Source organism: Eubalaena glacialis, chromosome 11, assembly GCF_028564815.1.
Source record: "Eubalaena glacialis isolate mEubGla1 chromosome 11, mEubGla1.1.hap2.+ XY, whole genome shotgun sequence".
In the NCBI taxonomy this organism is placed as follows: Eukaryota; Metazoa; Chordata; class Mammalia; order Artiodactyla; family Balaenidae; genus Eubalaena; species Eubalaena glacialis.
Genome location: NC_083726.1, coordinates 62,325,459 through 62,344,887, shown reverse-complemented (window position 1 = coordinate 62,344,887; position 19,429 = coordinate 62,325,459). Strand labels below are relative to the sequence as shown.

Sequence of the window (19,429 nt, the reverse complement as noted above, 5' to 3'; positions counted from 1 at the left end):
CCAGGGTTCTGGTTGGTTGTTGTTCTGTCATTCCAACGAAAGCTCTTCCTATCCCTACCTCTCAGGGAGCCCGCCTGGCAGTTGACTGGCTTCTCTTCAAGCCTATCACCTTTAGTTCCCGCCCACCTTCACTTCCTGCGTCTTTCATTGGCCTTTAAAACTGAGAGGGCGCTCTTTTTGGGCGGACACCTCGCACGCAACTTTGTCTTGCACGCCTTAAGAGTGCAAGCGAGTCTTACCATTGGACAATCTACCGGTCTTTCTTCTGCAAGTCCCTCCTTTCTCCCTCCCTCATTGGGCGGGGCAGCAGCGAAGGGGCGGGGCCTAGGCCGGGCTTGTGGCGCGCTGCTCCCTCCTCCTTACCCCCCCCCTCCCTGTCCGGTCCGGGTTCGCTTGCCTCGTCAGCGTCCGCGTTTTTCCTGGCCCCCCCCAACCCCCCCGGACAGGACCCCCTTGAGCTCGTCCCTCGGCTGCCACCATGAGCGGTAAGGATGAGTCCACTCCAAGCTTAGGGGTGGGAGGGGAGTGAGGGGGCGCGCGCGAGGGCCGACCGGGCGGTCCCCGTTGTAGGGGGGACGGGCGGGAGGCGGCGGCGGCGGCCTTGGTCCCGCCCGGGGCGGAGGGAAGGGAGGGAGAAGGGGCAGTGGCGGGGCCTCCGCGGAGGAGGGGGATGGGCCACCCGCCCCGGGGGAGGGGGCAGCGTGGCCTCGCCCGCCCCCTGCCCGCCCCGGCCACGGGGGACGGGCCTTACCCCCCACTACTCGGCCGCCCGCCTGAGGCTCCTCCTGCCGGGGGCTGGAGCCGCGGGGGCGGCCCGAGCAGTCCAGGCCCCGCCCGGGCTAACCGCCTCACTGGTTCGCCCTCTGGTCGCCGCCGGCCCCAAGGCCCTCCCCCACCCCCCGGCCGTAGATTACCCCTCCCCCCCGCAAATTACCCCTCCCCCCTACCGTCCCGCCCTTTCCACGCCCCTCACCCCGAAACCGCCCTTTCCCTCTAGGGCCCGCCCTGTAGCCGCCCCGAAACGCCTGATTTCTAACCCCTGGACCTCTTTAGCCCCTTACTAGTATTCACAGATGTTTCCCCACTCAAACTTTTTATCTGTTCTTTTCCCCTTTCTCTTTCTTTCCTCTTGTTACTTTTTACACTTGAATTTTTCTTTTTCCCTATCTCCTTTGACCCTACTTTTAGCAAGCTTTCCATCTACCCACATGTTGTTTTGTGCCTTACCTATCCTTTTTTTCCCCGGGATACTTTTAAACTCTTTCAACATGCCCACCGACCTTCTCATTTCCTATATCAAAAGCACCTTTTCAATGTTTTCTGAGTTTAATTTTGTGCAAGGGAGGGTTGAGGCCCAGTTTTGGCACCACCTAGCCTAGTTCACATCCTACTGGTCCTACAACTGTTCCTTCTCCCCCAATCCTTTTTTTTTTTTTTTTTTTTTTTCTTAATACTGGCGCCTTTCACCTTCCTGTTAGTCATTTCTGTTTCATCACAGCCTCCTTTACCCTTCCTCACTTTACTCTTTTCCTTTCTCCAACTTTAAGTTATTTTTAAATTCTTTTTAGACCAAGATCACTCCATGGATGAAATGACAGCTGTGGTGAAGATTGAAAAAGGAGTTGGTGGCAATAATGGGGGCAGTGGTAATGGTGGTGGTACCTTTTCTCAGGCTCGAAGCAGCAGCACAGGCAGTAGCAGCAGCAGTGGAGGAGGAGGAGGGCAGGTAAGTGATGATCTGGACAGAGTGGGGAGGGTGTTGAGAGGATGTAAATATTCGTAGATGATTGTCTTACTTTTCATAGGAAAATTTTTAAGAAAGGGCTGAACTTTTATAGATAGGGAAGTAAGCACAGAGAGACAAGTAGCTTGGAGATCCCCCAAAATGAGAATTTCAGCAATATAGATAGGTCAGCTTTTTGTTTTTGTTTTTTTCTCCTTCTTTGCACTGTTTTGCTGTTTATATTTTGTGTACTACCCCCTGGGCTGACAGATGGGTGTCACTAAAGTAACTCCTTTACTCTCCTTTATTTTTGGCCAGGAATCCCAGCCATCCCCTTTGGCCCTGCTGGCAGCAACTTGCAGCAGAATTGAGTCACCCAATGAAAACAGCAACAACTCCCAGGGCCCAAGCCAGTCAGGGGGCACAGGTGAGCTTGACCTCACAGCCACACAACTTTCCCAGGGTGCCAATGGCTGGCAGATCATCTCTTCCTCCTCTGGGGCTACCCCTACCTCGAAGGAACAGAGTGGCAGCAGTACCAATGGCAACAATGGCAGTGAGTCTTCCAAGAATCGCACGGTCTCTGGTGGGCAGTATGTTGTGGCTGCCACCTCCAACCTACAGAACCAGCAAGTCCTGACAGGACTGCCTGGAGTGATGCCTAATATTCAGTATCAAGTAATCCCACAGTTCCAGACCGTTGATGGGCAACAGCTGCAATTTGCTGCCACTGGGGCTCAAGTGCAGCAGGATGGTTCAGGTCAGATACAGATCATACCAGGTGCAAACCAACAGATCATCACAAATCGAGGAAGTGGAGGCAACATCATTGCTGCTATGCCAAACCTACTCCAGCAGGCTGTCCCCCTCCAAGGCCTGGCTAATAACGTACTCTCAGGACAGACTCAGTATGTGACCAATGTACCAGTGGCCCTGAATGGGAATATTACCTTGCTACCTGTCAACAGCGTTTCTGCAGCTACCTTGACTCCTAGCTCTCAGGCAGTCACGATCAGCAGCTCTGGGTCCCAGGAGAGTGGCTCACAGCCTGTCACCTCAGGGACTGCCATCAGTTCTGCCAGTTTGGTATCATCACAAGCCAGTTCCAGCTCCTTTTTCACCAATGCCAATAGCTACTCAACAACTACTACCACCAGCAACATGGGAATTATGAACTTTACCACCAGCGGATCAGCAGGGACCAACTCTCAAAGCCAGACACCGCAGAGGGTCAGTGGGCTGCAGGGATCTGATGCTCTGAACATCCAGCAGAACCAGACATCTGGAGGCTCACTGCAAGCAAGTCAACAAAAAGAGGGAGAGCAAAACCAGCAGACGCAGCAACAACAACAAATTCTCATCCAGCCTCAACTAGTTCAAGGGGGACAGGCCCTCCAGGCCCTCCAAGCAGCCCCACTGTCAGGGCAGACCTTTACAACTCAAGCTATCTCCCAGGAAACCCTCCAGAACCTTCAGCTTCAGGCTGTTCCAAACTCTGGCCCTATCATCATCCGGACACCAACAGTGGGGCCCAATGGACAGGTCAGTTGGCAGACTCTTCAGCTGCAGAACCTCCAAGTTCAGAACCCACAGGCCCAGACAATCACCTTGGCCCCAATGCAGGGTGTTTCCTTGGGGCAGACCAGCAGCAGCAGTACCACCCTTACACCTATTGCCTCAGCTGCCTCCATCCCTGCCGGCACAGTCACTGTGAATGCTGCTCAACTCTCCTCCATGCCTGGCCTCCAGACCATTAACCTCAGTGCATTGGGTGCTTCAGGAATCCAGGTGCACCAGCTTCCAAGCCTGCCCTTGGCTATAGCAAATGCCTCAGGTAAGGCTTGAAATCTTTTGTATTTATCTCCAGAGCTACCTAGCATCCTAGCTGAAACTATTGAGTCTAAAGAAGGGAGTAGAACCTTTTGAGGGTAACACTTTCTTGAGGGCAAGTCAATTAGAGAAATAGCAGTGATTCTAAGTCATTTGGAACTGACTTAATGGAATCTTTTTTTTTTCCTCAGTTAATCTGATGAGGAAGGAGCCCTTCTGGGCAGTGTCCCTGGGGTCTCTGTACTTTCAGTGCCTTTGGTGCTACGGAACAAGGGTCGGCAAACTTTTTCTGTAAACTGCCAGACAGTAAATATTTTAGGCCTTGTGGGCCACATGTGGTTTCAGTTACATGTACTTTTTTGTTTGGTTTTTGCAACACTTTAAAAATATAAAACCATTCTTACCTTGAGGGCTTTATTTGGCCTGAGGGCTCACCCCTGCGGGATAGGAATTGATTATAAACTTAACCTATTTGTAGGGCAGTTATTAAATCATCAGATACTTCTCATGAACTGTAAGCAAGGGAAAAGTGATGGATTCCAAAGGACTTTTCAACAAAATAAGTTCCCTGGTTAATCTTTAGTTAACCAGAAGAGCGTACCCTCTGAGCAAGCAAGGTTTAATTTTTTCAACTCCTACTTACCTTGAAAGTACTTATGTGTATTTTTAACAAGCTTCATAGGTGATTCTTTTTTTAAAAAATTTATTTATTTTTTGTTTCTTAGGCTTCCTAGGTGATTCTGATACTTCCTAGATTAGAGAGCCACTTCCTGGTCTGCTTTGAAAGTAGTGTGTGGTTGAGAAGGGAGGGGCGAGAAAGGGAGTGGGGCCCAGAATGGAGCTGGGGAGGTGGAGCTGAGAGAAGTTGGGAATAAGGAGAACTTTGAAGGGGAAAGAGTCGTCAGGGAAGAGGTATATATTGGAATGTATGTTGAATCAGTTGATGCTACTATTCAGTCATTTATTTTGAACTATGTTCACTAGTATTGGTTAATTTGAAATTTAAAACATTTATTTAAAAAGGTGAAAGTTTATTTAGAATTTATCATTTTAAATTCCATGGTGATGGAGCTAATCTTTAATAAAGCACATTAGGATACATACACATTTTTATATTCTGGCATGATATATACAAGTTATGATGGGAAATAGTTTAGTACCACCGAACTTCTACTTCTTTTGGAATATGTGTGGGTTTATTAACTGTTTACTTTTATTATAGAGTTCTCATTGCGTTTAGACTGGTTCTTATGTAAGAGAGGATAACAAATAGGCAACCATATTTCCTGCCTTTTGCAGTTTAGGAAAATTTGTGCTGGGGAGGTCTGCTCAAGTTCCCTACTTTCTTACAGTCTTGTAGTGTGTTTAAAATTAGTACATTTTGAGCCTTAACAGACAGTAATTTTCTTAGTAAATTGGAGATCTTGGAATAGAAAGTTAGAGCTGGAAGGGACCTGAGAAAATCATCTCATACAACTGCCTTATTTTCTAGATGAGTACTTTGAGATACTGGGAAGCACTTAAGTGATGAGACTACTTGCTGTTAGTTCTAGTTTGGGGCATTCCTTACCTGTTAGTTTTAACTTGGGACATGAGAAATCCTTTAGACTGTTCAAAATGTTTCAGAAAAGATATTTTTGTTTCTTTGAAATTTAAGGCTCTAGAGCTGGCAAGTGTTTTATAGGCTAAAAATTATGGGAGTAGAAATGGGAAAAGTTTAATAAAAACTGAACCCAACAGCCTGGAAAATTAGACACTTTCTGGGTAATCTACATTTGTGTGTTTGTTTTCTCTTTGCTCTTAGGTTGTTGTATCCAGCAGTTTTGCTCTTCAAAGGAAAGCAAAACTGAGATTGTTCTAGTTAGTAATAATTTGGATCCTTGCAATTTTTAAAAGGTTTATAACTTCAGCTCTAAGGAACAGTTCTGAGACACTTTCATTGCTAAATCATGCTCTGGGGAAGTCTGCCATTTACTATGTCATAAGATAGGGCTACCTACCTAGCTGTTATTGATGGTCTCTGAGCTCTAGAAAATGCATGCCTTTTTGTAAGGTAGCAGCAGTTTGACATTCACTAAGGAGAGAATGAGGCTCTGAAAGGCCATTTTGTGTGAGTTGAGATTGCTTTATTAATAGTGGTTTCTGAAGATACATATTTCTTCCTTTCTGGTTAGTCATACTTGTGCAACATTTTTTTCCCCTTCAATTGATCTGACTTCAGCCTTAATGAAAGATAATAAAGTCATTTCCTGGAAGCTTAGTGCTCCTTAACTGTTGTGTGGCTGCTATAAAGTGTCTCATATATAGTTATTTCTGATATATGGTTTTTCTGGTATATAGTTATTTTATTAGAAAAACTCAACCTCTTGGCAGTATGATGTAGTGGAAAGAGCTTTGGATATCAAATCATGTTGTAAGATACAGAGAGGTAGGTAGATAGCACTCTGCAAAGTGAGACATTATTATTACATGGTTGTGGAAGACTGCAGCTTAGTATGTTTACTTTACTTTTTTTTTTTTTTTTTGGCCACACTGCAGGGCTTGTGGGATCCTAGTTACCCGACCAGGGATCTAAGGAACCCATCCCCCCTCCTCCCCCCGCCCCCGCCCCCGGCAGTGGAGGCGAGGAGTCCCAACCACTGGACCGCCAGGGAATTCCCACATTTATTATTTTTAAAAAGTAACGTTTAAAAATCTTCTAAGCTCTCATTTTGACTTTCACTGTGTTTGTTTGCTTGAATATACAGGCAAAGGCACAAACTTAGAACCAAATAAGCCCGCCGTCTCTGTATTCCTGTTTTTCACAGCTCTGCCCCTGGTGGGTGGTAGTGAAGAAGCGACCACCCAGTAAACTGAGTTTAGTTTCCAGACACTGAAATGATCTATGGGCTCTTAGTTTTTGTTGTTTTTTAAGTTAGAAGCTTTTTTTTTTTTTTTTTTTTAATCAACACCCTTTCTCCTTTATCAGCACCCTTTTTCCTTTCATTTTGTAGTCATACGCTCATAGATCTTGGTTTTTTTGTGTGTGTGTTTTTTTTTAAGCTTAAAGCTTCAGATTTTTTCTCAGCCACTGCTAAATCCAGAAAACTCTTCCCCCAGGTTGAGGAGGGGCCTGGTTTTGAAAGACTTAGTTTGGATGACTTTGTGGGAGTTCTGCCTAATAAAGAGTGCAGGGGTGGGCTTTGGCAAGAGAATAGAGCACATTTCCTTGATGGCTATAATTCACTCAAGAAGCAAATTTCAGGCACTAAAAATAAAGATTTCACATCTGCTCAGTTTTATCGGGGTCAGGAAAATGTCTCCTCTTAGAAGTTAAGTTGAATGCGATACCAGAGTTGGTTTGCCAAGTGTCGCTAAACTTGGGGTCAGATTGCTGAGACCTAATTTGTTAAGAGAGTTGTATTTTAGACTAGTTCATTTGAACATTAGTGATAAGTAGGTTTAGATGATTTAAATGTGTTCAAAATTAACATTCTAGTGCAAAAGGTTATACAAGAGAATTTTCTATTTTAAAATAATACACTTTTATCAAATATAAAATGTTTCTGCATCATTTGTTGTACATAATATTATATTTGATTCTTAGTGTGATTTTTTAAGTGCTTTTTAAACAAGTTCAGTTTAAGTAGAAAAGGTCTCCTTTAAAACCTAGGTGCCTTGATTGATTTGAAAAGACTGAGAAGGCAGTCTTGAGACCTTTTCAATTGCTCCTATTTATTCATTCCAGTGGCTTTCTGTCAATGACGTCATTGTTAAATCCCGTTGCATTGTGTAATGTGGCCATTTTAGTTCTTAATTAAATAACGAGCACAAGGGTGCCTAGTGTTTCAGAAAAATTTAGTTATCTGTTCTCATATCTCCCTTTCCCTTTAATTGTTCTACTTTGTAAAGTAGCATATAAATGTTGCACTAAAAATTTAGTTCTGCTCATTCCTTGCTTCTGATTGTTTTGTTTTCCCTCCTTGAAAATGTTTTAAATGTAAGATGAAAATCTGTAGAAAAGCTTTGTTACATAACGCTTTGTAAGTTTCTGATTGGGTGTCTGCAAACATTAATAGATAATAATTAGTTGAAATTTTTCAATTTGCTGTTTAATTGAAAACCAGGCATATTTTTCATATTTCATACAGAAGGGATATCACAATAGTACTATCCCTTTCTCTAACATTTAGCATTATTATACAGGCCCTGGTGTTCTGAAGCATTATTTAAAAGGTATATGCCACACTATGATTACATTGTTAATACTATTCTAGGTTTTAAGAATTGGGCCCCGTAAAAGACCCTGAAAAAGTTTCTGAAGAAAGTTTTTTTCTTCAGAGTTGGTTGCAAATCTGGGCTGTAATTTGAATTTATACTTTTCATTCCAGTGTTTTTAATTTTAATTATTTATTTATTTTAAAAATATTCATTTATTTATTTGGCTGCTCCAGGTCTTAGTTGCGGCACGTGGGATCTCTCTTGTGGTGTGCAGGATCTTTAGTTGCAGCATGTATGCGGGATCTAGTTCCCTGACCAGGGATCGAACTTGGGCCGCCTGCACTGGGAGCGTGGAGTCTTAACCACTGGACCACCAGGGAAGTCCCTCACTCCAGTGTGTTTTAAACTCTGAGTGGCTTATGGAAACTGCGTAGTATAACTTGTTTGACAAGTTGGGCGTGCCTGTCTAATTTACTATGAATCCTTCTCACCCTATATCTATGTGCAAAATAAATAATAATTTAATGATTTCAAAGAAGGGGTTAAAATATAAAATACCCAGGTCAAGACAAAGACTTGCCTTTTACAAGATGAGAGAACTCAGTTAAAAATCTACATCTCTGAAGGAATTCCCTGGTGGTCCAGTGGTTAGGACTTGGCTCTTTTCACTGCTATGGACCTGGGTTCAGTCTCTGGTCAGGGAACTGAGATCCTGCAAGCCGCGCGGTGAGGCCAAAACAAAACAAAAACAAAACAAAAAATCTACATCTCTGAAAAAAAAGTTTTAAACGGTTTTCATAGGAAATCAAATATTTGCTGCAAATAATCTAAGTAAGGTTAAATGCTATTGAGATAGATCTTTTCAGATTATTCCATATGTTCTTCATTAACTTGACCCTGTTTGGATTGCTTAGAAGGGGGGTGAGGATCCCCTCCTTTTTTTTTAATATATTTATTTGGTTTTGCTGGGTCTTAGTTGCAGGAGGTGGGCTCCTTAGCTGCAGTTCGTGGGCTCCTTAGTTGCGGCATGCATGTGGGATCTAGTTCCCTGACCAGGGATCGAGCCTGGGCCCCCTGCATTGGGAGCATGGAGTCTTATCCACTGTGCCACCAAGGAAGTCCCTCCAGTACCCTCCTTTTGGAAACCTAAGGTGTAGAAAGATTCAGTGACTTGCCAAAGGTCACTGACAAAATTTACAGAGTGATAGAGGTCTTCTGACTTCAGATGAGTATCCTTTCCACTACACTACTACTCTCTCTTTTTTTAAAATAAATTTGTTTATTTTTGGCTGCGTTGGGTCTTTGTTGCTGCGTGCGGGCTTTCTCTAGTTACGGTGAGCGGGAGCTACTCTTTGTTGTGGTGCGTGTGCTTCTCATTGCAGTGGCTTCTCTTGTTGCAGAGCATGGGCTCTAGGCGCGCGGGCTTCAGTAGTTGTGGCTCGTGGCCTCTAGAGCGCAGGCTCAGTAGTTGTGGCACACAGGCTTAGTTGCTCTGCGGCATGTGGGATCTTCCCGGACCAGGGCTCGAACCCGTGTCCCCTGCATTGGCAGGTGGATTCTTAACCACTGCGCCACCAGGGAAGTCCAAAGTTTAGCAAAATTTATTGAGCATTTATTGGTGTCAGATGTGTTAGGCTCTTGGAATTCATTGAAACAGATATGTTCCCGTGCCTTCTTGGAGCTCCAGTTGCTGTTGCGTTATAGTTACCTACACTTAGTGCATTTCGGAGAGGGGGGAACCAGTTTTCACACAACTAATCCTGAGAGTTGCACCAAAATATATTAAATAATAGGGTCCCACAGTATTTTGGATTTATATTATAGTCTCGTTGTACTGTGTTATATATTGTCAGGTTATTTATTTTTAATTAAAAATGCTGTCATGGACTTCCCTGGTGGCGCAGTGGTTAAGAATCCACCTGCCAGTGCAGGGGACACGGGTTCGAGCCCTGGTCCGGGAAGATCCCACATGCCGCAGAGCAACTAAGCCTGTGTGCCACAACTACTGAGCCTGCGCTCTAGAGCCCGCGAGACACAACTACTGAGCCCGCATGCCTAGAGCCCGTGCTCCGCAACAAGAGAAGCCACCGCAATGAAGAGTAGCCCCCGCTCACCGCAACTAGAGAAAAGCCCATGCACAGCAACAAAGACCCAACGCAGCCAAAAATAAAATAAATAAATTTATTTAAAAAAATAAATAAATAAAAAGGCTGTCATGTCCTTTAGTACTTAATTGTTTTTACTTTTACTTATAATTTTGGCTCAAGTTTGTAAAAGATGCATGGAAAGAGGGAACAGATTTGTATATATATTGTGATGTACTTAATGATATTTTTGCTTGGTTGCTGTTAAATCCCTAGCATTTACGTAGTTTTAGAAAAAATTGATTAAAACAAAAGAATATGAAAAGTAATATAGATATTTTTAAATAATTATTTTTAATTGTGGTAAAAACCACATAACATAAAATGTACCATCTTAACCATTTTTAAGTGTACAGGTCAGTGATATTAAGTATATTCACATTGTTATGCAACAGATCTCCAAAACTTTTTCATCTTACAAAACTGAAACACTATCTATACCTATTAAAATCCTATTTCCCCCTCTTCCCAGCGCCTTGCAGCCATTATTCTACTTTGTATTTCTATGAATTTGACTACTTTAGATATCTCATGTAAGTGGAATCATAGGGTATTTGTCTTTTTGCAACAAGCTTATTTCATCTAGCATAATGTCTTGTAAGCTCATCCATATTGTAGCATGTGACAGGATTTCCCTCCTTTTTAATGCTGAATAATATTCCATTGTATGTATATACTACATTTTCTTTATCCGTTCATCTGTGATGGCCATTTGGCTTTCTTCGACCTCTTGGCAATTGTGAATAGTGTGGCTGTGAACTTGGGTGTGCAAATATCTCTTTGAGATCCTGCTTTCAGTTCTTTTGGATATATACCCAGAAGTAGGATTGCTGGATCATATGGTAATTCTATTTTTTTTAATTTTTAATTTTTTCATTTATTTATATATTTCTGGCCGTGCCATGCGGCTTGCGGGGATCTCAGTTCCGCGACCAGTGATTGAACCTGGGCCCCGGCAGTGAAAGCGCCAAGTCCTAACCAGTGGAACGTCAGGGAACTCCCAAGTAATTCTGTTTTTAATTTTTTGAGGAAATATATTTTGTAGCTTTGCTTTTAGCTTCTATAAACAAAGATTTAAAAAAACTACATTTCCATACTATGTTTTCAGTTAGAACTACATTTTAAGCTTTTTTGTCTGATTATAAGATTATTTCCAGATAAGATTATTTCCAGATTTCCTGTAAGATTATTTCCAGATTTCCTAATCTAATGGAGCAAGATCATTAATACACTATAGCTGATATCCAGCTGCTTTTACATTATTTAAATATGGATATTTGTAATGTAAGATGCTTAAAATGGAGCTCAAGGATTGAGATTTGAGACAGGAATTATTACCGTTTAGGATTGCACATGAAGAATTGTTAATGATAGGGAATTCCCTGGCGGTCCAGTGGTTAGGACTCCAAGCTTCCACTGCAGGGGGCCCTGGTTTGATTCCTGGTCGGGGAACTAATATCCCACAAGCTGTGCGGCACGGCAAAAAAAAAAGGAAAAAAAATTGTCATGATATACAATGTTTTTTTTTTAAATTTAATTTTATTATTTTAATAAATTTATTTTATTTATTTTTGGCTGCATTGGGTCTGTTGCTGCGCGCGGGCTTTCTCTAGTTGTGGCGAGCTGGAGCTACTCTTCATTGCAGTGCGCAAGCTTCTCATTGCAGTGGCTTCTCTTGTTGCGGAGCACAGGCTCTAGGTGCGCGGGCTTAGTAGTTGTGGCTCGCGGGCTCTAGAGCACAGGCTCAATAGTTGTGGCGCACGGGTTTAGTTGTTCTGTGGCATGTGGGATCTTCCCAGACCAGGGATCGAACCCATGTCCCCTGCATTGGCGGGTGGATTCTTAACCACTGTGCCACCAGGGAAGTCCTAATTTTATTATTTTTTTAATACAGCAGGTACGATGTTGTTTTTTTCTTTTTTAAAGGGAAATTGGGGCCGGATTGTGAAGGGTCTTTTATTATGCATTTCTTTTTTATATTTATTTTATTTATTTATTATTTTTGGCCGTGTTGGGTCTTCGCTGCTACACGCGAGCTTTCTCTAGTTGCCCGAGCGGGGGCTACTCTTCGTTGAGGTGCGCAGGCGTCTCATTGTGGTGGCTTCTCTTGTTGCGGAGCACGGGCTTTAGGCACGTGAGCTTCAGTAGTTGTGGCACGCAGGCTCTAGAGCGCAGGCTCGGTAGTTGTGGCGCATTGACTTAGTTGCTCTGCGGCATGTGGGATCTTCCTGGACCAGGGCTTGAACCTGTGTCCCCTGCATTGGCAGGTGGATTCTCAACCACTGCGCCACCAGGGAAGTCCCCACGTTGTACTATTTTTAACTGAAATGTGAAATTCAGATGCATCCAGACTTAAATTACTGATGGTTCTTTGATTTATTCCTGAAAACATTCTGATGAATAATTGACTTAAGTCTTAAAATTTTATTGCAATAACCAGAATGGAGACATTATAAAATATTATCATATTACATTATCTAGATGGGTTTTACCATAAAAATTTAAGAAATAGGCATTTAAACTTTAAGAAATAGGTACATGTAAGAGGGGTTAGATGAAATAGGCACTTTCATTTCCCGTACTTCTTTCTTAGTATTGAAAATTTTTACTCCATGGACTGTTTGGTTTTAATCATTGCTTTGCTTGCAAAGGAGTTTGATGCTGTTTAAAAGTGGTACCACCCAAGAAATTTGTCCCTTTCCAAAAAGCTAAGGATCAAACTTACAACAAACTTTTCATTTTGTTTAGCTCCATAAAGGCTCAGTATTATAGATAGTATTGTCCAGAATGATTCTCTTAATGAGAATGTTACTGAAGGACTACTAATGTTGCATCATCTGAAGACCCCCTCATAAAAGCAAGGTATCCCAGGACCACAGTAGCGGATGGTTTGGAGATACCTGGCATTGTGCTCAGCATGCTCTACAATATTGTACCTAGAGGAAACAAAAATATAAAGGTTATGTTTGGAAAACATGAGCTTCTGTTCAGAAGTCAAGTTCTGAGGCTTTTCTAATTCTGGTTCAAAACCACCATCAGGCCCATGCAGTTGCCTTCTGAAACCTGAAATGGAGGCTGAAAATGAAAGCTACTGCTGCACGTGAATGGTTCTGTTTATAAGTGAGTCATATTGTGTCATGTCTCCTGTTTTCTTATACCACCTCCACACCACCCCCATTTCTATTCCCAGCCTCCCGTGAGATGTTGGTACTATGAACAAACACAGGCACTCACTAAAGAGTACTGGTTTTTTTTTTTTCCTGTTTGCTATGCTGCTGTTAGGAGGGAAAATGAAATGACTCTTTGAAAGTACAATATAAAAATCCACAAAATTGTTGGGAGATTGGGAACAGTTGTTGGGAAAAGTTTTTCTGCTTGGTTAGTGCTCTTCTGGATGGGAAGTTATAGATGACTGACTGTAAGTGGGATCTTAAAGCCAAAATACTGCGGTTTGTTTTTTGTTTTAAATACTGTTTTTGCAGATGAACAAGTCTCACATCCTGTGTAGTGTAAGATTGAACAGTTTAGCTGGACGAAATAACTCCAGCTCTGAAACTAGCAGTAATTGAAAATCCTTTGTGAAAGAAAAAGAAAGTTTGTCCTGAATGAGATATTCAGTATGGACAGGGGAGTGATACACTAGGATCCAAATCATAACTTTGCTTCTTACTGGCTATGTGACTTAGGGGAAGTTCTTCATCCTCTATGAGCTGGGGTTTCTTTATCTGTAAAAGAGAGTTAGTTAGTATTAATATTTACCCCCATGGGATTATTAGGATTAAATGAGGTAGAGGACATGTGAGAGCACATAATAGGTGCTCAACACATATTAGTGCCCACCTCTCAATAAAAGTTCTGTCTTCCCATCCATTTAAAAGTAGGATTTTAATCACTTAGTTGAAGGCAGCTCTTTCAAGTTGTTGTGTCTAGACCTTTACGTTCTTTCTCACCCATTATGTTTCTTGTCCATTGGTGTAGTCATTGAACTACCACAACTGCCAAAGGAAGTAAATTCCAAACAGTATGCTTTGTTCTTTCATAAACCATTCTAGTAAAAACAGTAGTTGACAGTAGAGGTTTTTAGGATTACCCATGGATTTTCTGTTTCTTCATCTCTCTTTGGCCTGGTTATGAACTTGGTGCAGACTGTTTGCTAGAAAAACATTCTCCTTGATGAACACTTTGTTGACACTCCATATAATGATAATTAGGTTTCTCAATTTCTGTTTCAATGAATCATTTTTCTGTCCCTATTTTCTTAAGAGTTGTTTGGTTTTCTGTACATTAAAACAATTTTATTTTTTCCTTTTACCTTTCTAGAACTTGATTTTACTCAATCACTGTTTTACTTCCTTTTGTAATCTCAGCTAATTCCTGTCTCACCTATCTCACCCCCACCCCCCGAGAAAAAACTCAACACTTCAAAAATGATTGTGAAATAATTTAAGACATCTAGGCAGGTGTAAAGGATAATACAATAGATATTCTTTTACCCGTATCCCAGTTCACAAAATGGTACATTATAAATATTATTAAAGCTCACAAAATTTGTCTGCCCTCCTAAAATTTTTAAAAATTGCTGCTGAACTGTGTGTTTTATCAAGTAATGGTTGTTTTGGTTGTGTGTGTAAACTCGCTTGTTTTAATCTTCTATCGCAAAAGGAAAGTTAAAAATTGAGAAACTGGTTAGGTCTGAACTGACTTAATTTAGTGATTTTGGAATTTCTTGACTTCTGTTCATCTAAGAACAAGGATGATTATAGCTGCTCAATTCTTTGTGGTGATGTAAATTCATAGATGTACAAATACATACAAACAAATATCTAAGACATTTGTTAGCTGCTCTTTGTACAATTTTAGGTATGTCAGTGTTTTAGATCTTAAATGCCTGAAGGGCAGGAACCACCTCTGTTTTTCTTTATACAGAGCATGTTTGGTACCATAAACATATGGGTGCAGAATAAATGATCTAAAGGGAGAACACTGGTTATGCACACTGCTATGTAAATTACAGTTTCAGTGTGGGAAATGGGAAAATTCAGAGCATTCACTTTATAAAGATCTACAGAGCTAAAATTAGAAAACTTACCTTTGAGGATAGGAAAAAAATTTATTTTTTTGGCCATGCTGCGTGGCTTATGAAGTCTCAGTTCCCGAGGGATTGAACCCAGGCCAAGGCAGTGAAAGCCCAAAATCCTAACCACTAGGCCACCAGGTAACTCCCTAAATATATTTTTAAGTAAACTGTTTAAATGATATTGGTAAAAACATTACACAATGCAAATAATACTGAAAGTAAAGTAAAAATTTATTGAACATTAACTATCCAAAGAAAATCACTGTTGAAATTTTGGTGATCATCCTTCCAGACATCTTTTTGTACCTTTGTGTACAATTTACAAAGAAGTCTGCATATTGTTTTATGAAGTAGAATCATACTATTCACAATTCTCCATAATCTTATATTTACTGAATAGAATATCATAAACATATTTTCCATAAATAATAATAAATATACATCTACATCATCATTTTAAATGATTGTATGGGAATTCCATAGTATGTTTGTACTAGGATATGCTTAACCCTACTGATGTACTTTTTTTTCTAAAATTTCACTGTTGTAAGTAATGCTCTGATGAATATTGTTGTTTATACTTTTTAGATTAAAATTTTGTAAGTGAGCAATTCTACTTCTAGGTATATTTCTAGGAGAAATGAAAACGTACATCCACACAGAAACTTGTACACAGATGTTTATAGCAGCACTATTCATAATAGCCAAAAGGTGGAAACAACCTAAATGTCCAATGGATAAACAAAAGTAGTATATCCATTTGATGAAATATTATTCAGCCATAAAAAGAAATGAAGTAGTGATACATGCTACAATGTGAGTGAACCTGGAAAACATTCTGCTAAGTGAAAGAAGCCAGACAAAAAAAGGTCACATACTGTATGATTCCATTTATATGAAATATCTAGAATAGGAAAATCCGTAGAGACAGTGGTTGCCAGAAGATGGGGTGAGGGGAGAATGGGGAGTGATTCCTTAATGGACAGAGGGGCTTTTCTAGGGTGATGAAAGTTTTGAAAATAGAGGGAGGTGGTAGTCGCACAACATCGTTAATGCACTAAATGCCACTGAATTGTACACTTTTATTATTATTTTTTTAAATCTATTTATTTATTTATGGCTGCGTTGGGTCTTCGTTGCTGCGTGCAGACTTTCTCTAGTTGTGGCATGCTGGGGCTTCTCATTGCAGTGGCTTCTCTTGTTGTGGAGCACGGGCTCTAGGCACATGGGCTTCAGTAGTTGTGGCACGTGGGCTTTAGAGTGCAGGCTCAGTAGTTGTGGCGCATGGGCTTAGTTGCTCCGCGGCATGTGGAAGATGCTGCGCCACCAGGGAAGTCCCTGAATTGTACACTTTTAAATAGGTACTTGTATGTTATGTTAATTTGACCTCAAAAAAAAATTTTTTTAAGCATTAGTGGGTCAAAGGTTTTATACATTTAATGTTTTGATATTTACAGCTAAACTGAATTTCAGAAAACTAACAATTTATACTCCCATTGATATCAATCTTTGCCAGTATGATGTGGGAAAAAAAGATTCTTGCTTTAATTAGTGTTGTCTGATTATTAGGGAGTTAAATATATTTTCATTTATTATTTGCATTTGTTTTCTCTTGTGAGTTGCCTGTTTTAATTTTATTATTTTTCTGATACTTTGTTTTAATAACTCTTCCTTTATGAAAGTTTTAATATTTTTCCTTATTACTACTTAAAAATTTTTTTTCCTGATTAGTCTCTTACGCTTTCAGATGAATTGGACATATTTTGTCAGGTACCCCTAATAAATTATTTTGGAATTTTTATTTTGATTGACTCATACTATAGTTTCATTATTTTCTTATTGATCCTACACATTTCTTGCTAAGTTTAAGCTTCGTATTGTATAGTTTTCGTTGCTATTGCAAATAGGATCTTTTCTTCCATTTTATTTCTAACTGGCTCTTATTTGTATATAGGAAACCTATTGACTTATTGTGTGTTAATTTTAAAATGGCTGTATTACAATCTTATTGCTTTCAATAATTTTTAGTGACTTTCTTTAGTGATTTTTAGTTATTTTCCAGGTATACTGTCATGTCATCTACAAATAATTTTACCTATTCCTTTTTAATATTTGTACCTCATTTCATTCTTGTCTTTTTTAAATAAGAGTCACAATAGTAGGGATCCTTGTTTTATATTTCACTTTCAGAGGGGTGATTTTAAATTACTGCGTAATATTATATCAAGTTGTTTGCCACAGTTTATTTCTCTTTTGTCAAATACTCAGGCAGTTTCAAGATTTCCTGTATTTTAAATATAGAATATAATAGAACATATAGCTTTCTCATTTTATTTATTTATTTATTTATTTATGGCTGCATTGGGTCTTCATTGCTGCGCGTGGGCTTTTCTCTAGTTGCAGCTAGCGGGGGCTACTCTTCATTGTGGTGCGCGGGCTTCTCATTGCACTTCTCTTGTTGCGGAGCACGGGCTCAAGGCGCACGGGCTTCAGTAGTTGTGGCACGCGGGCTCAGTTGCTCTGCGGCATGTGGGATCTTCCAGGACCAGGGCTCAAAGCCGTGTCCCCTGCATTGGCAGGTGGATTCTTAACACTGCACCACCAGGGAAGTCCAGTTTTCTCATTTTAAATCATTTTCTTAGAATAAGTCCTCAAGAGTATGTTAGCTGATTCATTTATTACATAATCAGTATTAAAAGAACAGAACAGAAAACTCAGAATACGTTAAATAAAATGCATACATCTGAATTATTCATTGCCATATTAAGCAAAAGTTGAAGGAAACCAGTTTAGGAAAAGGAGTTCACAAATGCATAGATGAACATCTGTATATTTTCATGGAGTAGCATTTCCATCTTTTATTCTTTTGTCATACTGTCACTGACAGTTTAAAGCTGTGATGTGTTTCTGTAACACTAGATATAAATAGAATATCTGCTTTTAGTATTTATCTAGTAAACTGGACAGATTAAGACAAGGGGAAGTCTAGTTCTCATATTAAAAAGTTACCTTGGAGTTTATGCTTGGGAGGTTTAAAATGTCAGCTGTACTGTATCAGATTATATAATTGCACTGTGGGCATAAACTTAGAGAGCCTTATCATTAAAAGGTACCCAATATGTAAGTGCCCATTTACATTGTCACTTCAGGGATCTCAGGATGGTATGGATCTGAAGAGTTACCACTTTTTTTTTTTTTTTTTTTTTGACCCCGCCGAGTGGCATGTGGGATCTTAGTTCCCCGACCGGGGATCGAACGTGCACCCCCTGCATTGGAAGCGCAGAGTCTTAACCACTGGACTGCCAGGGAAGTCCCCTGAAGAGTTACTTCTTAATATTAATTCAGATTTTTATGCTTAATGTTACTGTATTATGATTATAAATATGTAAAGTTTATTTGTGCAAATAGTAATTGAGGGGAAGATGAAAAGGATAATAATAGTTAATTTGTTGTGATGGTAGAATTTGGGATATTTTCACCCCCTTTTTGGTTTCCATTACTGTTAATAGTACTATAAATATTTTTTAGACTCTTATTCACAGAACATGATAGATGGCTACTATTCATTTTTCTTCAGGCCCTACTAGAGAAATTAATTTGGTCTTGTTAGCGAAAGCCTCTAGGATACTTGAGTTTGAGGTTCTTCTTTACTATGTACATCTCTACTTTGCTTCAGCATTCTTTCATGCTTTATCATCAAACAACATCTCCTTGCTATATTTTATCTAGGAAATTTTCTGAAAACATGAAATTTTATCCACAGTTTCTTTCTCCTTTCAGAAGTACACTGTGTATTCAGAACAGTTATTTCTGCATTACTAATCAACCCCAAGCTATTTTTAATGGGAATTATGTATAATTTGAAGACTTCGATATGATTATCCTTTTTCAGTGGTAAATCCAGTGGTTAGAAACAAAATGTTAGATTACTGTGCATTTTATTCTTTGTTTTACAGTATTTTATTGCTGCTGTTTTAAACACTAATGATAGAATTTGGTGTTACAACTCCCCTAGATAAATTCAAAAGCACATACTGTGGGTAGTAAGGGTACATGTGTAGATGGGAGGAAAAAAACATTAAAAGTCACATTTAGCCTTTTTATTTTCTTAATATACGGTGATTTATTGAGTACCTCCTAACTGCCAGGAACAATGCTAGGTATGCTGTATATTAATTTTTATTAGTTATCCCAGTATCCTTTTTGCCACTGAGGAAAGTAAGGCTCAGAGAGGTTCCTTGGCTAATAAGTGGTGAAACCAGGATTCATACCTAAGTTTGTCCAACTGCACCATTATAGTGCATTACAGTGTATGTAATGGCCCTTATTAATTTTAATCATCAGAGGCTCTCAGTAATTTAAAATGTCGGTTGAATATGAACAGTTCGAAAGTCAGTCAAGGGAATTCCCTGGTGGTCCAGTGGTTAGGACTGTGTTCATCTCTCCTTTAATCAG

General features: G+C 40.2%; 1 protein-coding gene across 1 annotated transcript in view; it reads left to right on the top strand.

Moving 5' to 3' along the window:
- Nucleotides 1-381: 381 nt before the first annotated feature.
- The window catches only part of SP1 (Sp1 transcription factor), a 47,267-nt gene continuing 28,219 nt past the window's right edge, over nucleotides 382-19,429 (top strand). Inside the window, exons 1-3 of the mRNA XM_061206597.1 lie at nucleotides 382-485; nucleotides 1,569-1,726; nucleotides 2,042-3,557. Coding sequence (XP_061062580.1) covers nucleotides 479-485; nucleotides 1,569-1,726; nucleotides 2,042-3,557 — 1,681 coding nt within the window. The 5' untranslated portion in view covers nucleotides 382-478. The remainder of the gene's footprint in view (nucleotides 486-1,568; nucleotides 1,727-2,041; nucleotides 3,558-19,429) is intronic.